Genomic DNA, 21,583 nt, shown 5'->3' with positions numbered 1-21,583 from the left:
AGATGACTAATCAGATTATCAAATTAGATCCATACAGATGAGGTCAGATGATCTAAGATTAGATTGACCCCAAGTCATTGCCACATCAGAAGTGTATATCCATACGACACAAATAGAATGTACATGTAAAGTTCAAAGGTGCTTACCTGAAAACAGTATTGAACATGGTCTAAACCTCCATATGCATCATAGTTTTGGGGATCCATTTTGAAATACTGGGAAAAAGAATCATATTAATTATTAAGTAAAAAAATGCTCCTAATTGATGAAAGCATATAAAACATCTAACATAATGATTTTTCTTGTACAATTATAACAAGAGTCGAAAGAAAGTGACAGGGAATAACCATTAAAAACAGAAAAACACCTAACAGGTAATGCTGTCAATGACAATATGAATGTTTATGAATGGTTTATATTTGTTTCTTTGTTTCTTTGTTTCTTTTTATAGTTCCTACGTGAATGCTTAACAAAATCCCTTATAATATATTCAGACTGACATATCTTGAGCAAACATAGATATATAAAATGACATAACGTAATGTAACAACATTATCACCGGATTAGAGAAGTGCTAGCATACACCTTAAACATGGCTGATACATCAAAACTTTGGCATGTTAATCACCCATATAATTGTTCTATAGATCTCCATGATAGTCACTGGATCTTTTCATTCACAAAGAGTTGGATGAAAATATAATCTCAATTATGTTCGTTAATAGAGATGGAATCAGGAAACAACCATTGCATATGACCAAAAAATAACCAGATCACACAGTCAACATAGAAGGATTGATGGTTTGGGGCTCAGTAGAATGCTGATGAAAGTCCTGACATGGAATTTATTGTGTGATGCTGCCAAGCACATCCCTTGTGTTGAACAATGTAAGTCAAAATTTAGCCCAGACATATGTCAGCATAGCAGTATTTGTTGGCATAGCTTGACAAGATACTTGTCTTTTTCCCATGCCGTGGTTTGGCACAACAATTCTTGTGTAGAGCAAGAACAAAGGTATTAACTTTTCTGGCCAGTATGTTCCTCAGGCAGTGTATGAAATATCAGTCAAATCTTTATTTTCCGAATTCTAAAATCCGTATATGACAATGTGGTAGGATTTTCATTTTTATAAATTCCAACACAAATTTGCTCTCCTCTTATATAATATTTTTTCCACAATGATGTTTAGTTAGATAAAAAAAATGGATGTGTTCAGCCCAAATATCAAATAGTTCTTGCAGTAGGAAATTTAAGAAAAGAATTATCCAGGTCCATTTTGTTTAGACAAGTTCTTATGACCTTAGTAATCTTCCTTTACTGTATATTATTGATCTAGGTCCCGCCCTGCAAAGTTCTCCATTTTTATCTTCAGTTTTTAATAATATTTAATCACAAAACACAGTCATTTTCCATTGATGTTTCTTGCCTTAAGAAAGTTCCATTCAATGCCGACAACTTCCCATTCTACTTTGAACAGAATGAATAAATTGTGTATTCACATTGCAGCCTTTTGAAAACATTTTCAATAAGGCAGGAATTTATGAATATATCTAAGAATTACAATTTTGTGCCAGGATCGATGGAACATCAACATGCAAACAAGGTGACACAAACCAACACATGAAGACAAAGGATAAAACACACACCTTTTGACAGAATGAAACATGCTTAAGTTCTTGAAAGTTGAAATCACAAAATAAGATAATACAGAAAAAAATGCACCTGCAGAACACTCTGAGTGGCGCAATTTCTACCAAGTGGCTTCAAGCAGATATCAGTTAGGGAAACCATGGATCCAGAATAATTTGCACGAAGCCCATCAACCTTTAATTATTTAAAATTGTTACACTTACATATCTGTAAGGTTGGATTTAAAAGCTCTAGGGATATTTGAAAACTTAAAATTCTGAGGGATACATATCAGTGCACATCCTTAAGTTTGAATTCAAAATACCTTCTTTTGTAATTCAAAAAGTAACTTTAGGTTTTTGTCAGTCACAATACTTGGTGCTCTCTCACCATTTGAATCCAGAATACTTGCTAATATAAGCTGCAACAAGACCATTTTTCAAGAAAGGAAACATCAGGGCACAATTAACGAAATAAACAAAGGTATTAAATTGAACTTTGGGTTAGAATGCAATTTCCAGTTAAAAAGCACGAGTAATACATGTTAAGACAAAATTCTTTCTTGTGACTGTAGATGTGAGTACCAATTAGAATGACATAATACTGTGCTATACCTACTTGCCTCAAAATATTAATCCTTGCAAATAAGTTTATAATTTTAATCTAAAACAAGCCACCAAGTTATGTGATTTATCAACCGTGGTAAATAAAACAAAGTTGTTTGAATCAGTATTTGCTAATGCACCCCTGTACAAGGGAGCAAGAAGAGAAATTACATTTTTATAAGAGATACAACCAGGATTTCTTCCTGGCCACCGACAATGAGGTAGAACTCACTGAGTCAATGAGGGCAAGCCTCATGAGTGCAGCATTCTTGAGGCGGAAGAGGATAGAAAGAGAGAAAGTAATTGGAAGGTAATAAGTTTCTAACGACATTTTTTTTGCACATTAAAGGGGCCTTCCGCAAATTCTCTATCTTTGTTGACTATTTATAAATAATATTTTCACTCGTTGCAAGAATCACAATTTGACATCCCAGTACAGGCAATCTGCTAAATAGTCTGAGCCTGTATCATTATGTACTGTCGATATCAAGCGGTATAACATGAACCTGAGTCATAGTGTTTAGACCATCCCACAAGGTTATCAGCATAGGGCATGCCAACACAAACTAAAATCATACTTTGTCCTACAAAAAGATCCATTTGTTGTAGATACTACCATGGTAGGCATATATGTAGCTTGTTTCCCAGAACAAAATGACATACTAGCATGATCTTCAAAAATCTGCTTACACATTATACTATATTATAAAACCCTAAACTTCCTCCTTTGATGCTTTTGAGAGTTAAACTCACCATCAAAATACTGTCTTTAAACATGCTTCAAGAATGAAGAAAGTTAAGCTCTTATACCACCAATGTGCCATGAATTACAATATAGGTGAAAGTCTCAGCAAGTTGAACACTTGCAAGGAGCAGCACAACCAAAATTCAGTACCAACAATGAGAAAGAAAGAAACTTCAAGTTGTACATAACTAACAGGTCACTGATGCTGACATACGCCATTATCAAGGATTGGGGCATGGAAACATCAACCAAGGCATTGAGTGGCAAACTTCGTACAATTGGTATTTTTGTATATTGGTCTGATAGTGGTTTTGGCAACCTGTCGAACTAATACATTCATGTTTTATCAGGTGGAATACTGATCCATACCACCTAGTATAATTGAAAACAGGATTCTCAATTTCAATGTGTACCGCCCGATACGGGCGGTACATTATGGTCCGAGAGGATACCGGTACGTGGATCGTCTTCTACCGGACAATACCAGTGTTTTGACCGGTACCGAGGCGTACCGACCAGTATCGTCCCAGATTTTGACCATTACCAAGGCATACCGATCGGTATGCCCTGGCGTGGTAGGTAAAGGTATTTTTAAGGTTTTAGATGTACCATCGGTACGCTCTAGCATACCGTCGATATATACTGGTACATATCGTATCGAGCAAAACTCAGTATGCCGATACGGACTGGTATTCAAAACCCTGATTGAAAATACTTCAAAAAATAAATAAAATCAGTACCGGCCTCTGTGGTTGGATATCGATTGTCAACATTATGATAGTCAATACCTTATGACCGTTTCTTTAATCTTTCTTCAATAGCTGCAACACAAATTTCATCTACTGGCATGGAAAAGTGCAATTTGTGACCTAACAACAAATTAGCAAGACAACGTTATCATAAATACCTGTTCAATTCTGTAGAAAGGAGCAAGGGTGCTATCAAAAAATTGTTTTTCTTTTGCAGTCTTACTTCCAGGACCAACCCATAGCTGTACAACAACAAAGATTATTTATAAAAATAGTAATAAGCAGCACGAAATATAAATAAACAAACACAATATTCAAAGTCAGGACAAAGAAATAAAACATGCAAGAATTATACATGAAATCTTAAAATAAGTAAGTCTACATCAGAATCGTGACAAAGAAGTAATTCATAGAACAACATTAACAAATTGTTCTGGGTGGCAAAGCTGATTCTTGAAATGGTATCAAGAACAAATGACACATCTTTCCTTCAGAATGCAAAATCAGTATACATGTACAATTTTCCACATAAATGCACACAAATTTACACACACCTGCATAATCAAGGATACTTTAAGTACTAGAATTAATAGTGTAGGTGATACACAAATATTGTTTCCAATCATTTCATCTAATTCCATATACAAACGAACTCAGATTCCACAACTAACATTTCAAGAATGTCATACAAGATACCTTCTCAGGACGAGTTTCCACCTCGAAATGGATAAGTCCTAGGCATAGAAGAAGAGGAACAGCCAATGATAAGCACAAAACAAGAGTTGGATGTTTGGAAACAAAACTTCCATACTTCCTACAAATGCAAGAGAAACTTGTTGAAAACACTAAAAAAGAACCAATATTTCAATATTCGACATTACAAATTTTCACATTACATCAGATGACCACCTGAAGAAGTTTGACATATAACGTTGAGCAACAGGTTGCTGTGCCTTAACTACTGGAGGTGCTTCAGATATCTATAGATGAAAAACACTCTGTAAACAAAATTGATCATGACAACAAAATCCAATGCCAAAATTTGCTGAAAACAGTTTTTTTTTTAACAATAACATATAATAGATATGACTGAAGGGCACCTCATCAAGGTTCAATAGGAGTCCTACATACAATGTCTGCATATTTAAGAAGTAAGAGAACAAACTTTATCTACAAGTAATACAATTAATTCTTTCCTTCTTCTTACAGCAGATGATCACATCATGGACACAGCCAAAATCTGGTCATTGGTAATGCTAAAAAGAAATGAGATAAGTAAATGTACAAATAACAGCTATTTATGCAGCCTTCCAGATACATCAAAACAGTTAGCTGAAAAGCCATCAGTCCAGATATTGAATCTTTGAAGTAACAAAATGATATCTGAGCTACATATTCATAAATAAAAAATTGATTAACTCAGATAAATTTGTTACAAAAAGCGGGCATCAAAATGTTAAAATAATGAACAGGTATTACATAAGCATTAATGTTATAAAAAATATTATAGTTAGACTAACTACAACAAAAAATTATTGTTTTATTTGATAGCAGGTATACAAGAATATATTTTAAGGTAAAATTCCAAAGAAAACAATAGCAATATTTTTTTGGAAGTTCCAAAAAGAAAATAACTTCAGGAAAACATAAGTGGAATGATAAGAAAATAACTTTTTGGAAGTTCCAAAAAGAAAATAACTTCAGGAAAACATAAGTGGAATGATAAGATGCATTGAAATTGTCACCACATCATAAAAAGGCACATGCTAAAACATCAGACAATAACAAAGCACCTGTGAAATGCAAAGAATTTCCTGCTTTTCATCAGAATTGAGCTTGCTCTCTTCATTCACATTGATTGAAGGTTTTGTTCTTAAGGTATCAGTTCTTTCTTTTCTGTATACAAAACCCCATAGTAGAAAAGCAGAAATTAAGAAAAGGTACCCAATTGCTAATGACAAATCCAAACATTTGACCTGCATAAAATGAGAATCAAATAAATAAAAAAAATGAGAAAACATCATTGATAGTGGAACATGCATCTGCTGAAATTGTTCAAACTTCAAACTATTAAATGTATCAAATTGAAAAGGTATCTAATGATTAAACATCGAACAAATCACCAATGTCACAGTTATTCAAAATTATTGACTGATATAAACAACGCAGACTGCACCACCACTAAATTGTGTAGTACTAATGTTATGCATGTGGAATACACACGAGAGGGAGTCTGGGACTATATATTTTCAGTATAACTTGCCTGTTAGAAAAAATATATATATACCCAAGTTTTATTGGTGCAGTTCAATAACTTCAAACAGCAAAAATCATTGCTAAAATGGAACCAAGGACAAATCTCATGGTATTTGTTCATTTGTTAAAATTTCATTATGTAAAGCTTGCATATGCATGATTTCTTAAATCCCCAATTCCACTATATTCAATACATTCTGTGAGGATCAGCACAAGACCAACATGGAAAGCTAATGTTATGGAAATCAATATAAGCTATTAATTATATAGCTTGCAGTACTCATATTTGAGAATTTTCATTAATGTAATTTATCATATTTGCACTTAGACTGGGATATAATTTCCTCTTGGACAGAAGAGTTGACTAGTTGAATTTCATTTATCTAAGATTTAAATTTCACTTTGCATACAGGAATACAAGCAGAGCAGCTGTGCATCTCACTGTTACCATACATCTCGCACATACTATCCTCTGAGGAATTCACTGCATCCTTCAATCGATGGAATCAGAAAACATATCGCCGCACAAAAGAGGGAGAGATCATAAACTAGAATCTCTTTAGTTCCTTAGAAACAGAAAACATATCACCACACACAACATTTTCACTGACTTTTTAGCTTGATCATAATCAAATCTCAAGGAAAAAACATTTAACGTGAAGTATCATAAATTTGAGATGATTCATGGCCCACCAAAAAAAACTTTTCAACTCTAAAAGTTCTCTAATTGTAATTTTAAAACATAAGAAGCCTCCATAGCTCGATGAAAGGTTATCCTTTCATTCATAGGCATCCAATACCTCCCACTATGAGAGGAGGAAAAAGGTCACCACAAGCAAAGTGTCATCTTTTCTTCATTGTGGCATTCCACCACAAATTTTGTCAATTTTTGTGTTGGCTAGCTGTCAATCCTACTCCAAATAACATTTGTATCATATGTAGAAGCTTCCCACTGAAAATATTCTCAGAAATTTCAAGCACTAAATCACTAACATTTTTGTGAGGGTTCCCCTTTGACTGTCCAGGTGGCAAATAATTGTCTAAGCAGCTCTACCCACTGATTAAAGTTGTTGATCAACTGTAAACAATCAGAAAAGCATTTTCAAACAAAAGACTTGAGAAAATCAAGAAGTAAAAAGCATTGAGCTCCTTGGTATTTGAGAGACGCTACAATATGATTTTGGTCATCCAATTGGCATCTCTTGAAAATTGACACATTTGTTGAAAGCGTGGAAGTGAAGACAACTTAAAAAATTTATGGCAATGGGTAGCAAAGTCCATTAACAAATCATAATTCATATCTCCTCTCAACAGTTGAGGCCCGCACAGATGGGCTCACTAGTAGTTGTCTAGACAATTCAAATTAATGACCATCTAGCCCAATGACACAAAACAATGCTTATGAGGTAAACAGAACAACATGTAGCCTGCCACAATCGAGGCAGGTGCCTAGGGGAACATGGAAATATTAATTACAAATAATAAGATTTAAAAGAGGATGAGCATTGGTAAGGTTGCTCCTCTACAGAGACCAACGTTTGAGTCTCGAAAACAGCCTCTATGTAAGGTTATGTATATTGACCCTCCCCAAATCTCACATTAGTGAAAGCCCCAGACCTGCATTGGCTAAAACCTCGTGTACCAGTTTCATGTTTTTTCATGAATTATTCTAAGAATATAATTACAGCCAAGAGCTCTTCAAGAATAGAGAAGACAATCAGCTTCATAGACTGATGAATGTGATAAAATCATCTATGAAGACTGACCAATGCAATTTCTAAGTTAAATTAGGATACTTATGCATTTATGCTATCTCATATAAATCAACTTTTTTCATGGCAGCAGCAGAATAAGTAATTACAAATAATTATAACCAAAATGTATTACCTTTAAAGAAACAATTTTGATTGAACAAAATTGTTTCACATGTGGAGCTGGTGGCAAAGAATCAAAGCATACAGAAGATGAAGGACAATCACCACAAGAACAGCCCAAAGAAGAGTCAACACATGAATAAGCAGTTACATTCATAGGCATCATTCCAGATGAGTCATTAGACTTTGATCGAAAAGTAATTGCATAGGGTGAGCCAGGTTCATTAGAATTTGCTTGATGACCAAGATATGCAAACCACTCTGGAAGCAGAATTAAAACACAATAAGAGTTATTACAACTGAAGTTTAGATGGATATTGCAAGTTGCAAGTGCAATTAAAAGAAAAGAAAGCAATTTCATCACAAAAAGTAGAATACTCTGCATGTCCTGATGCGATTGCTGCAAGAACACTTTGATCACAACATAATTATTATAACAGAACTATATAAATAGGATCCTATACTACAACGACAGGCATGCAAGTGATTCAAAATTAGAAAATCAAACTGAGTAAAATCAAGATAAGGTACTCATGACCCGGGCAAGGAAGAGATGAGATGATACTAACCAAGTTATGCTCCGGTGTTTCCAGAAATCATTATACTTTGCTGGATTAGCATTGTTAGACTTACTAAACATATATTTAGGATACAAAGAGCATCTCTATGTCACATAATTTGGTCATTTCTCAGCATGATTAGCTCATTTGGTTTACTATAGAGGGAGTATTTCTGTCTCATACACATAAGTCTAATTATTTCTCAGCACAATTAGCTCTTTCAATTTAATATATATCTCATTTTATTAAAATAAATGTGTAGGCAGACAACTCTCACCAGGATAATTTTTGGCGCCAGCACCAATAAAATCCATTGCACGAGTATTCATAGTACCAAACTTCACATCCTTGCATGAGTTAAATAATTGCTCTCCAAAGTAATGAGTTACATAAAAATCTATTGCATCAACAGCCATCCTATTACCATTCACCTGTAAATGTAAAATTACTAAAGATTATGATATATTGCAGCTTAAACTCTCACCAAAAAAAAATTCACATATATATTACATGCACATCAAAGAAACAGGAAAATGAAATGCAGTATATCACATCACTCAACTAAAATGAATCACAAATTACAGTAAAAACTAAAAAAATTTACCAAGCAGTTGAAGCAGACATAAGAAAGGCGCAAACCAACTTGCACGCACTTAAATTCTCCATACAAGGAAAGGAAGAATGCACCTTCTTGACTGATGTCACATTAGTAAATAGGCTTTGATTGGGAGAGCAAACAAGCTCACAAAAGAGATTCAAAAAGTTTCTCAAGCAAGCTGGGCAACCCACAAGAAGGGGAATTACCTGCAATAGATATTTATACAAGAATAATCAAAGTATTAAGAGAACAAATTGTAGAACATAAAAACACTGAAGTACTTAATAAAAGAAATTTGAGAAAAACAACAAGCTGCAGAATCCCCAGCTAACACAATGAATCAACTAAAAAACTGAAATTTTCAATAAATGCTTCATGTCCCTCCTCCTAGATGGGGTGCAAATTTGTCAACATATTTGGCCAAAATATACCATCCAAACAGTCATCTTCAATGTTCATGGATTTATTGAAAGGTAACTAAGGGTTTTATCTATATGCATCTAGGGGCTTGGCATCATACTAGTGAAATCTACTTGAGAAATGGCCTATTGACTAAACAAATTCTGTCTCATGTTTTCAAGGATTACTTGTTCCATCCACAGTTTTCCTGAAATAGCAGCAGACCAAGCCGAGTGCACTATGGAGTCATTTTTGAATTTCAGATTGGATCCGGTGTAGTCTTGGATCAAACACTTTTTTTTTTTGCTTTTCTAACTTTTGGGTGAAATATATTCCTGTTCTCTTCACTCCTTTGTTGATTTTCATTTATCATATTTACTAACCGTTCACACATCAACAACAAGCTGTAGCAAATGAATGGTCTAATGATCAGTGCTCAGTTAATGACCATAATTTGTACTATATATTTGACACAAAAGTATCCTTTTCAATAACCAATCCAACACCTGGAGCAATGGGATAGATTAGTTTTCTGAAAGATATTTTCCAATTCAACATTGCAGATAACTGAACCAGCATATATGCACGGCTAACAATAAAAAGAATAATGGAATTCATAGAACCTATAATTAATGAATAGATTGGCATAGAATTAGCAACTGCCTAGAGTGCATGCTATCCCTCATCAGTAATAACAATGGTCAAGCTTTGCATTCGACATCTTACTTGCTGGACTTGGCCACGTAATATGTCAAACTGATCCGGAGAACAACACACGTTGCCACTGATTGTTGGGCACAAACTCTGGATCTTTGAAGAAAGCACCTTGTCTGGCTGTAATTGAATGAACAACCATGATAATCCAATTAAAAGAACTTAGTATGATGTGCACAAAAGTACAAAACGATTACCAGATTGTGTTACTAATTTACCTTCACAGAGTGTGTACGGTTGGGACAACTCAAAACCTTCCCATCACTACGTTGTCCACAGATACCATACATGGAACAATACCCTTCTCCACGTACCTCTCTAAAAAGTAAAAAGAGGAAAATAAAGAATATATACATAAAATATGGAAGATATTCACCACCATGTTATCAAATTCCTAAAAGATAACCAACAGTTTCTTCGCTAGATGGCACAAGGAGTCAAAAATTTTAATACATATTTTGATAACCTATCAAACCGATACAACAGGCAGTTTACTGACCTATTCCATCCGATAACATTAAATAGAATAATAAAAAATAAAATTAAACCAATATGTGCTATATCAAGTTATATACTTCAATGCTAGTACTTGGTCAAATTGGTAAATATTGATAAGTACACATTGGTTCGATCGGCATAAGAACCTTGCTAAGAATTTCTTATTTGATGGCATACATGAAAATTAATTATTGGGCCTTTAGTCATTAAATTAAGCCACCATCACAAAAGACATTGACATTCTCCTTCACAATATCTTTTTTCTTGTTTCTTATTACTATATGTTCTACATAATTAAATAAACCATCCGGCTATCTTTCAAGATGAACAATAACTCTATCTTACTGTGAATTGGACGGCTGCCCACGTGCTGGAAACGAGATGGAAATGAACTGCAAATATGAGATTGTTGCAAATTAGGTTGAAATCCATTAACTAACTACAGGAATAATTCACTACAAATGGGAAATTCATAATATTAAGTTATCTTCAACAGAAGTCATTGTGTGCACACAAGACCCATGCAGCATATCTGAGAGAATGATATACACTAAAGCCAGTACACCAGAAATATAAAATAAAATTTTCCTTTTAAAAAAAAAATCAATCTTAGTGAAAAAATCAACATTGTGCAAATTTTTTTCTTTTCCAATCTATAAGGAGGCACTTCCAAACAAGGTTTGCCATACCGACCCGTACCGCTCGGTACGAGCGGTACGTACCGGTCCGATGGGATATCGGTACGCAGACGAACGAATAATAATAATAAAATAATATATATATATATATATTAATAATTTAAAATAAAATCGAGGCGACGTCGCGTCGCCTCGGCGATGTCACCGAGGCGACACGACGTCTCCTTTCTCGGCGACGTCACCGAGGCGACGCAGCGCCTTTCTCGGCGACGTCGCCGAGGCGACATGACGTCGCATCGCCTCGGCGACGTCGCCCCGTGTGGGGAAGGAAAAGGCGACGTCGCCGAGGCGATGCGACGTCGGCCAATAAAAAAAATATATATATTATATATATATATATACATATATCACTCGATATACCGCTCGGTATACCGAGCGGTATACCGTTCCGTACCGTACCGAGAGATCATCGAAACTCCGGTACGGTACGAAATTTCAAACCTTGCTTCCAAATATTAGTTACTCTAAATCAAGAATACAAAGCAGTTACAACAACTGTTAATATAAATTGGAGCCTCAGTGGGTTGGTGTCAAATTCCTAATGGATGAACAGGATAGGGGCTTGCCTGACAACTCAGAAAATGTTAATCCAAATATGTTACATGATAGCATGGGCAATCGGAGTACATAACTCCTAAGTTCTGCTATATAGAAGAAAATCTTTGAAAGAAAAAACGATCTATATTGTAGAGAGAAACATTCCTTCAAAATGGCATGAACAAAATCATATTATGACAACAGAATGGCTCTGCTGCACATCAAACAAATTGTTCACCATAGAACTTTGCTGTGAACATCTGTAAATTTCGCATGAAAATACTTGATTTATGATGTCCACAGTCGGCAGAAATGGCTTTAGTCCATTGTTCGCAAAAGCACAAAAATGAAAAGTACACGTGGCTAACTAAGATAAGAAAGTCCAACTGAAGGTGCAAAGGTATACGAAGCCAAAGCAATTTGTATTCTGTAACACATGCTTGTCCAACTCTCACACTCTTAAACAAGAACCTCAGGAATTTCATACCTAAAATGAACATAAAACCCAGGCTGTAGCAAGTTTTCCTAATTTGGATACCTCAAAATAGACCAGAGTACTTCTCGATGAAGAAAGGGAACAAGCCATTCAAAGATCCCCCCACTTCCAGAAAACGGTTCAACTCAGTTACTAAGGTTTCACATAATCCTAACAGTAGCTCCCGCAGAATAAGCATGTAAAAGAAAGACGACCATAAAAGTCATGTTCATGCCATTGGCCGAAAATTCCGGCCAGATCCGACACACAACATTCCTCGCCTAAAATTCAGCATTAAATTCAGTAGCACGACAATAAGAACGTGAAAAACAAACCAAACATCACCCATACCAGAATTATATGAGTACATATACGTCCATGACCTTTAGACATCCCAAACTTGATCGAGTGCATTTATATCCGTGCCATCGATTTTCTCAATGTAAAGCGCAGGCACTACCGGACCTCATGTCAGAAACATTAAATCTGGGCTACCACATTCAACCACCACATATGGAACAATTTATTACGTTTCCAGGTTCAATTCAATGTGTAAAATCTCCGGCTCATGCGCTTTACAACGTCGAAGGAATAAAAAAAAAAAAGAGGCAAAATCTTTCCAGCGTCCATAAAACTAAAACCAACTACAAATTTGAACGCCCCCCGAAATCGAAACCAACTAAAGTACAGAATCACAAGCCAAAGGACCATTTCTTGCGTTGAGAAGCTCCAAAATCACCACCTCCTCTCCTTCTTGTAGTCCCAAAGGACCAAATTTTGCCGGAATTGGGAAATTCTGAAACTCCCCCCCGACATGTTACCAATTAACTCGCTGATTTAGGGTGAAAAAGCATCAATAGCGCAAGGACATTCTACTCACACGAGCGAACAAGTACGTTCCTCGTTAAGAGTTCAAAAAATCTAATGAAGATCAAAAGATCACCGCCTGGTCTACCTCCTTTTTTTCTTTATCTTGATGCATCCGAATGTTCAAACCCGACTGCCAATAACTCGAACAGCCCTTCCGATAAAGTAGAGAACAAGAAGAGAAAAAACCACCGCCTCCCCTCTCTCTCTCTCTCTCTCTCTCTCTCTCTCTCTCTTTTGGCCCCGAAAGACACGATGTATACCTGGATCGAGGAGGCGACGAGGAGGAGGAAACCCCACCGACGAAGCTCCATTCCGCCTACCCTCGGCGTGGCCGTGGGGCGCCCGACGCGCGAACGGATCGCTCACCTCTCAAGACGACGCAACGAGCGGGAGAACGCAGTATGGAAGCACAGGCGAAGTGGGGGGAGCTGGGGTGGGGGTCCCCGCTACTTATATACTCACGAAGCGGAGTGACGTCACCCGACGATCACCGCTTCCTTCACGTGAATGTTACCGCGGGGTGTGAATACCGGAGGCATTAAAATAAGGAGGTACTTTTACGTAAATTTCCTTGTAAATCTAGAAATAGCATATATACCCTCACAAACTTTTGCACAATTGCCCCCCAACAAACACTATTAACACCCTTCGTTTCCAAAGAAGACCGGCGTTTTTACATATCCGTCCTTGTAAATTTTCATATAGTGTATTCAGCCCTCAAATGTTGAGATCCTTTACATTTAAATAGATAAACCATAAGTAACTCATTTGTATTCAAAATATGTTTCTTAGAATAATCTTATTCAAAATTTAATTAAGTTTGATGAATAATATATGGGTCAACATAATTGGAATAATCTTTAATATATTGGGCTCCATCGATTTCTAGGACGTCTTAATCGAACTCTAAAGCCGCACATTGCCACGTCAGAGAGAGGTGATTGGCGGTGGCCGTACGCAGACGTCACATCTCATTCCCTTTCTCGGCTGGCAACCATAACTGCGAGCCGCAACGACACGCAACCGCCGCTCTCCTCGACTCCACGATCTCCGGGCCCCACACCAACGCCGTCGAGAGAGGGAACCCGCGCAGCACGAATCTTAAAGGGCGTTGGGCCCTTCTGATCCCCGTGATCAGGTAGAGAGTAATTGCTATTATCGGTCTACTAATTAGGAAATTAGGTTGGACGCATAGAAAGGCAACTATTAATGTTGTGCATTACAAATAGTAGTTAGCTTGTTGGAATCGAATGGCATTTCGATAAATAATCTATACGAGCTTCTATCATCACTCATTATCTTATGGGCTTATCGATCGATTGACAATAAGATCATTTATGTCTCGGCCTATACGAATCATAAAAGAATTATTTATAGACTGTTAGTTGTCTTTCTTTCATCCTCTTTTCTTTTTTGTCTAGATGATAACATGTTGTGTTTCTCGAGGATCCATGCTTATCCAATCAATTTAAATTGTATTAAGATAAGATGCAGAGACTTAATCTATTTTATTCCTCAAATTTTATTAAATTAGATATCTAATTTTATTTTAATCATATGGGTGAGGAAATTTTCAAGATATTATTCTTTTTGGTAATACAATAAAAATTAGTTATTCTCAGAATTACTTTGCAAATTATTACAAACAAAAATTCATCCAATGAATTCGATACAATTTAATTGCACAAGCCAAATGCATAAATAGGAGTTATTATTATTATTATTATTATTATTATTATTATTATTATTATTATTATTATTATTATTATTATTATTATTATGGGCTTGAAATCGACTTATCAAGTTATGAAGAGGAAAAATATAATACAAATTATTGATTTGTTTTATCATGTATTATCAACAGACACTTCACATCTTTTGATAATGACTAAAATCTATAAAATCTATAACAAAATAGACAAATAATATATAATCTGATCGAGAAAGAGGTCAATATATATATATATATATATACAGTCTTATCAGTCATAAGTCACGAATCAATTTTTCTAGGAAGTCGTTTTCTATGCTATTGGATGATGGGATTAGTAGAATGACAAGTGTATTGGGACGATTAAAAGAACAAGTTAAACGCAACACATCATCAAACCTTCCTCTTTAATTAGGATGGAGACATCCTCCAAGAACGTTGACTTTTCACATTTCGTACGGACATTTTAGTTTCCTTCCCATTCGGCACTCTGGCAGTTGTCTCAGCGGTTGATGTCGAATGAATGTCCGGCAAGAGACAGTCAACCGCTTTGATTGTTACCCTCAACGACATGCCACATTAATCCAAACAAAGCCCAAAAAGAAAAGCACGGGAATTACTCCGTTCTTTTTGGATGATTCGGTGAACGAGTCTGTGTATTTTTTATCTCGCTATCCGCTGTTATTCGATAGCAACGTTAATCGATTCTAAATCTTATCGTGACATCGAGATTTATCTTTAATAATGCATTTAGAATAATTCAAATATGATATATTTTAGAATGATATCTAATTATGTTACTAAGCGTTGTTATTTTAGTACATGAGAAGAGTTGTTAATGAAGTAATCGTTGAGATTAATGGAGTCTTTGTGGATCCAATCAATCACTTTAGATCATATTTAGTTTAAGGAGGTCTATTATGGTTAGTGTTCTTACATCTTTTTTATGTTGTGACCGACGAGTCAACACGGTTCAGATCAACTTCGAATGTCCAAGGGTGCACATGTAAGAACTTTTAAAACGAAGATAGACGTTGAGTCGAGAAGGGTCACATGAATAGCCACCTGCTGTCGCGTCGCCAGCCCATGTACTCAGGCCAAGATCGGGAAGAGTTTTTTCCGACTTGACCCCTCCAAAACTAAAGTTAAAATTAAATGGAATAGGAGTGTAGAATAAGAGCGAGTCTCTCCCCCCCCCTCTCGCTGGTCGGGCAGTGGACATTTATACCTATACATGGGAGTCGATTGTATGGTGTGGGATGATGCTGCGCGGTGTCGTCTCGAGTTTCTTGGGGTGGTTTCGTACCCGACGACTCCGTCCCGAGTTTCCCGGACATTTATACCTACATGGGAGTCGGTTTTATGGTGTGGGATGATGCTGCGCGGTATTGTCTCGAGTTTCTTGGGATGGTTTCCTACCCGACGACTCCGTCCCGAGTTTCCCGAAATGATCTTGTACTCAACGACGTCATCCCGAGTTTTTCGATCCATCGTGGTTCACTACGGTGGCCTCCAAAATCCTCGTTAATGTTGTCATTGACATGGGCTACTGTCGATGGGTTTGTTTACCAAAATATACCCTATCAGTTAGTAGACTTAGTTAAGCCCAATCAAAAAATTAGCTATCAAATTATAAATTATAGAATAAACTAATCATTTATTAGTGTATTTTTCGTCATCCCTCAAAATATTAAGTCATCTTTTGGTCAAAATCCATCTACAAAACTATGATAAATTATAATTTTTTTGAGTTATATGTATGTATATAACAATTATGACATATTTGTTCCCTACGATATATAGTAACCTATTTTGATTGGATTTTGCGGGCTAATTTACACCCTCAACTCTTATCCAAGTAGCCCTCAGCTGGGGTGTGACTACCTTCCAAGAAAATGGACTTCGGACTGCAATTCCAAGAAACAGAAGTCAACTCAACTAATTCAAAGACTTCATTTGTGTAGGAAGAAGTGCTTGCTTCCTTCACTAACATTGGTATGATGCCTGCCCGTTGACCCTTAGATGTCGATCATGTTAAGTCAACGGCCACTCTTTCAACTCTCATTACTTTTATTCAACCTACGGGGTTTGATGATCTTTTAGCATTGGATCAAATAGGTCTCCTGTTCTGTACATGGACCAATTTCGACTTAATTCTTCCTTGGCTCTTAATTTTCTTATTTGTGTACAATTTTAATAAGCATTTGTAGGTGTTTTATGATTGTTTCTAAAAGGAAATTATAGAGTTTTGACGAACGACAACATATTATAAGACTTAATCAAAACAATGTATATGTACACACTAGTTATCGACAAAAACCAGATGCATACAGATCTTGATGTCAACATCCATGGATCTCAGCGGATTATCGCAAATCTCAACTGATACCATAGTTCTTTCTACATAAGCATCAGATTTGAGAACACGAAGCATGTTTAACCTGTACAAAACCGATGTCGTAAGGCTTCTTACATCGGCTAATTATCCTTGACGAGGTGATACCGGTATCTAATGATCATTGCCTGAGAAGGTTCAAACAGCAGTTACATGTGGTTGGTTATATGAGCAATGTACCATACCCAATCCCTTGATCCATATTGTTGGTTCTGTAGACTTGCCACGCCACAACTTGGTGAATTGTCGGGCCAAACTCCTCTCGAGGCTGTACCCTTTCCTTGTTCTCAAGAGGGGGATGGAGAGGATTTGATGATCTTGGAGTCGGATCCTTGGACATAGGGCTGAGATGCCACATGGTCTAGAGCAAAGACGACATCAGCTACGATAGGCCGAACATGCGCCTGCTCCTGAAGACACATTGAGGCGATGACAACCAACTGATGAAAGGCTCGTGGTGGATATCGTCCTTCTAGAGATGGATCGACTAACTGCGAAAACTTCCTCCGATCATTGAGAAAAGGACGAAACTGAAAGAAAGACATAGGCAAGTAAGTCATTAGCAACAATTCTAGAGATGGAAAAGGGAATTGGACTTTGTCAGCATTCCAACAAGAGGAAGCCTCAAACTTGCCAACATATATTGCAATACCAACATGTTCTTTGAACAGTGTAGATACATGGAAGGAACCATAAATTGAATTGACATACCAACAAGAAATAAAATGCAAAGCAAATCAGAATATAATGAAGTGACATGACATACCCATATTGTTAAATTCCGCTCTGCACGAGCCCTTGAAGGATCAAAAGCTCGTCGTCCAGTTATCAGCTCCAAAAGCAGCACACCGAAACTGTCTACATCAGACTTCAGGGTTAGCTTACCACTCATCGCGTAATCAGGAGCACAGTAGCCATATGTGCCCATCACTGTCGTTGAAACATGTGTCCTGTCACCGATAGGACCAAGTTTAGCGAGTCCAAAATCAGAGAGCTTAGGGTTGAAGTCGTCATCTAATAATATGTTTGCAGACTTCATGTCCCGAAAAATAACTGGCGGGCTTGCAACATTGTGCAAGTACATAAGCCCTTTTGCAGCACCAAGAGCAATATTTACTCATCTGTTCCAATCAAGAGGTGGTTTGTTGGGAGATAGATCTGAATGAACAAGCACCGGTAATTTGTGAAGAACATAACGAGAACAGTCAACTTAAAGAACTCAAACAGTTAATTAATAAAACAATCAAAAAGTGGCATATACTAACAAGAAATAATGCAGAGAGAGTCATCTAATCCATCAAACTTGTAACATCTATGCGTGTCCAACAAATGATATGAGGCTGTTAAAAGGAAAGTCAAATATTTGATACAGACCAGATTCTTTTTTTACTATGTTATTCTGGGCATTGATAGTATACTATAGTTCAAGATCTATTAGAACACTATCATTTGAATCACTATAATAGTCCACTCTAAAGAAAATGAAACCATTTTCTTGATCTCATTATTTTTTATTCCTCTCGAACAAGGGTTGTAATTTCTTTTTATCTAAGTCTGTCCTTTTATCGCTAAACCAAACCGAGGGCAGAGATAATGTTGCTCAATAGGGAAGGTCAAACTCTCAAAAGGAGAGGCAAAAGGAGGCAGATAGGTTGCCCCACCAGCTTAAGAAATTATTAGGAAGAAACTACGTTGGCCCCCAAAGATTCCCCTTTGCTCCACCTTCCAAATTATGGTCATTTCCAACAGATAATTTAGTACAGATCCCGGAGAAAGTCCATTACCATATGCCAGAGCATTGAATCAATCAAGGCCACAACATGTGAAGGGGGCAAATGTTATTTGATGCACTGCCCCTGTGCTTAGTAGTAGACTATCAGTATCTTCCACTACAGCCAACACAAACCAGTATCAGATCCTAAAACATGATTGCCGATCAAATGCTAGAGTTAAGCAAATCTAATAGAGATTGGATCAACAATATAAGAAGATAAAGAATAAGCTTTACCAAACAAGTGATCTTCCAAGCTGCCCTCGGGCATGTACTCGTAAACTAGCAGCCTCTCATCTCCCTCGGCAGAGTATCCAATCAAACTCGCAAGATTAGGATGCCGCAACATGATCAGCATGAGAACCTCCACCAAGAATTCTTTACTCCCCTGAGGTCCATCGTGCTTAAGCTGCTTGATGGCCACCACCTGCACTCCAATGTCCAATTTTTTGATGAGCAAATGATCTTGATAGATCAAAAATCTAAAGTACCAGAAAAGATAGAGATAACTTGCCTGGCCCGAATCAAGCCGCCCTTTGAAAACCCTTCCGAAGCCTCCTTCCCCGATCAAATTGGTTTCCTTAAAGTTCTGGGTGGCTATTGCGAGATCCCTAAAGGTGAATTTTCTTGCAGATGTACTCCTGTCGCCATCACCAGAATGCGAAACAAAAGGTTAGAATCAACAAAAGGAAAGGGCAAAATAATGATAAAATCTAGTTTTGAGGAGTGTACCCACAGGAAGAATCGACGACGAATGTCGAAGCGGATCGGGAGCCACCGCTGTCATTGATTCTACCGCTCGCTTCCCTCCGGCGAGGGCCGAAACAAGGAAAGCAGCTCATCTACAGCAGCGATCTCAGTACCCACTACCCGACCCAAAGCCAAAAGCGACCCCAGTCCGCACCACCTACATTCCCAAAGGCCCTGATTCCCTCTTCCCCTCGCCTCTCACTCCCCTCCCAGGAAGCCAACGAAAGACCACCTTTTTATCGGTGAAAAGATCAAAAGGAAAGCAACGATTGGGTACCAAATACCAAACAAGGAATCTGGTAGGATTGCAGGCCACAGCAGCGATCGGTTCCACACCCCGTGACAACTTCCCCCCATTAAGATATATGCATATCGAAAAAGATTCGAGCAACAATTCCACAAAAAGAAGGCAGGGAGAGAGAAGAAACTACTGCGGCAAGGGAAACGAACGGAGGATGGTAACTTCTCCACATGAGGTCGGCTTACATCGCCGTGTCTCACCGCGCCAATCACTGGTATGCGAATCGAAGACTTCGGCGTGGACGGGGCACGTAGGCGAGAAGAAAAAGAAGCTCTTTTTTGGGTGAGATTTTGCTGCGCGACGTGCAACAGGAAACACATGGAAAGTCACAAAGAAGCACATCATGATCACTGACCGCATAAACCATTCTGCAACATGTTCCACTTCAACTTGAAAGAGCTCGCCTTCTCAGGCCGGAAAAGATATCGACCAACAACAAGCAAGTCTTATAGGTCAGTGGCATCGAAGCAAACACATACAAGCGATCTGTTGGAATTCGGAGGGAGGAGGAATTCTCTGTGACTGCTGCAGGTTTGAGATCGTTGAAGTAAACGCAAGCACATTATTCTATAGGATAGTGCAGATTAAGCTCGTCCCCACTGTTACGGCAACTCTCTTCGCTATCCTCTTTGCTTTGCGTTTGTCGATCTTACGAACACCCACGCCGGTTTCCATCTTCTGCAGAGCTAAATGTGGGGCGCTGCCGCCGCCTTCGGAATCGTGCCATGGGGGATTCGCTTGCGCCTCCTCCGCCGCCGCGCACCCGACGTGCGCGTCGAACCCGCACATGGCGCAGCTGTAAACCCACTGGTACGAGCCGGGGTGCCCGCAGATGTCGCAGGAGAAGCCCCTGTTCTCGTAGTGAGGAAAGAAGAAGAGGGTGAGAGGGTGGAGGTGGGCGGCGTGGACCACAGACAGCGGCATGGCGGCGCAGGAGCAGTGCAGGTTGAGGTTGCACTCGCCGCAGTGGTAGAAGAACGCGGAGCCGTCGGCGCCGCACGCGTTGCAGCGGAAGGAGCCACCGGCGGTGAGGAGGGTGAGACTGTGGCTGGCGTCGGCCGGGTGGCGGACGCGCTGCGGCATCTGGGCGCAGGATACGTCGAGCGCGAACCCGCATGTCTTGCACGAGTAGGCGCGGTCGGAGAGATCGCGAGAGCAGCCGGCGCAGGAGGTCGCCGGTTGCCGATGAAGGGAGGTGAGCTCCAAAGGGTGGGGGTGACTGAAATGGGCGATGACCAGCTCATGGCCGAGCCTGCCCATGGCTTTGTTGCTATCTCAGAGTGAGATGGAGCTACAGCGATCATGCATCGATCTCTATATAACGTTACTGCTAATGCGAGGAGCAATCAAAGTTGAGAGAGAAGAACATATATTAGCTGGATCTGGTGGCCGGTGCACATGCTCTGAGAGATGAATGGTCCAAATGTCAACGATTTAGAACAGCTGG

At 38.2% G+C, this 21,583-nt stretch overlaps 3 protein-coding genes across 12 annotated transcripts in view; all 3 read right to left on the bottom strand.

Annotated features, from left to right (window-relative positions):
- LOC103972124 (uncharacterized) overlaps positions 1-13,644 on the bottom strand; it is a 32,895-nt gene extending 19,251 nt beyond the window's left edge. For 5 of the 9 annotated variants that reach the window (XR_010502050.1, XR_001976193.2, XM_065172797.1 and 2 more), the window contains exons 1-14: positions 13,469-13,644; positions 10,974-11,020; positions 10,349-10,448; positions 10,143-10,250; positions 9,107-9,223; positions 8,697-8,850; positions 7,873-8,120; positions 5,523-5,705; positions 4,639-4,709; positions 4,426-4,543; positions 3,888-3,971; positions 1,956-2,051; positions 1,724-1,825; positions 147-215 (exon numbers count right to left, since the gene is read on the bottom strand). Coding sequence is in view for 6 of the 9 variants with exons in the window: in XM_065172797.1 (XP_065028869.1) it covers positions 147-215; positions 1,724-1,825; positions 1,956-2,051; positions 3,888-3,971; positions 4,426-4,543; positions 4,639-4,709; positions 5,523-5,705; positions 7,873-8,120; positions 8,697-8,850; positions 9,107-9,223; positions 10,143-10,250; positions 10,349-10,448; positions 10,974-11,020; positions 13,469-13,519 (1,548 nt within the window). In the remaining 3 variants the exon portion in view is untranslated. The remainder of the gene's footprint in view (positions 1-146; positions 216-1,723; positions 1,826-1,955; positions 2,052-3,887; positions 3,972-4,425; positions 4,544-4,638; positions 4,710-5,522; positions 5,706-7,872; positions 8,121-8,696; positions 8,851-9,106; positions 9,224-10,142; positions 10,251-10,348; positions 10,449-10,973; positions 11,021-13,468) is intronic. The other 4 variants (XR_010502049.1, XM_065172795.1, XM_009386333.3 and 1 more) reach the window with 1 other exon arrangement.
- Positions 13,645-17,213: 3,569 nt separating this feature from the next.
- LOC135652678 (protein VACUOLELESS GAMETOPHYTES-like) lies at positions 17,214-21,397 on the bottom strand. Of its 2 annotated transcripts, none has more exons than XM_065173811.1 (5): positions 19,822-21,397; positions 19,600-19,726; positions 19,323-19,512; positions 18,081-18,264; positions 17,214-17,844 (listed from the first exon to the last, which is right to left on the bottom strand). In XM_065173811.1, exon 1 carries the CDS (start codon positions 21,394-21,396, stop codon positions 20,704-20,706), a length of 693 nt encoding a protein of 230 aa, XP_065029883.1. In that variant the 5' UTR covers position 21,397; the 3' UTR covers positions 17,214-17,844; positions 18,081-18,264; positions 19,323-19,512; positions 19,600-19,726; positions 19,822-20,703. The 2 variants fall into 2 exon arrangements, with proteins under 2 accessions (XP_065029883.1, XP_065029882.1); XM_065173810.1 differs by having other exon boundaries at positions 17,215-17,844; positions 18,081-18,472.
- LOC135653016 (probable serine/threonine-protein kinase PBL21) lies at positions 17,602-20,496 on the bottom strand. Its single transcript, XM_065174424.1, has 6 exons — positions 20,492-20,496; positions 19,600-19,726; positions 19,323-19,512; positions 19,221-19,232; positions 18,081-18,328; positions 17,602-17,844 (listed from the first exon to the last, which is right to left on the bottom strand). The coding sequence occupies exons 1-6, from the start codon at positions 20,494-20,496 to the stop codon at positions 17,602-17,604; spliced, it is 825 nt and encodes a 274-aa protein (XP_065030496.1).
- Positions 21,398-21,583: the final 186 nt, after the last annotated feature.

Source organism: Musa acuminata, chromosome BXJ3-11 (assembly GCF_036884655.1).
Source record: "Musa acuminata AAA Group cultivar baxijiao chromosome BXJ3-11, Cavendish_Baxijiao_AAA, whole genome shotgun sequence".
Lineage (NCBI taxonomy): Eukaryota > Viridiplantae > Streptophyta > Magnoliopsida > Zingiberales > Musaceae > Musa > Musa acuminata.
The sequence above is the reverse complement of the archived record's forward strand: the minus strand, read 5'-3'. Positions and strand labels throughout refer to the sequence as shown.

Excerpts from the sequence above, each read along its gene's own strand:
- LOC135653016 (XM_065174424.1), bottom strand. Across the intron at positions 19,513-19,599 it reads GGCGGCTTGATTCGGGCCAG|GTGGTGGCCATCAAGCAGCT; the intron begins GCAAGTTATCTC and ends ATTGGAGTGCAG. Across the intron at positions 17,845-18,080 it reads AGCGGAATTTAACAATATGG|TTTCGTCCTTTTCTCAATGA; the intron begins GTATGTCATGTC and ends TCTTTCTTTCAG.
- LOC135652678 (XM_065173811.1), bottom strand. The coding sequence starts at position 21,396 with ATGGGCAGGCTCGGCCATGAGCTGGTCATCGCCCATTTCAGTCACCCC.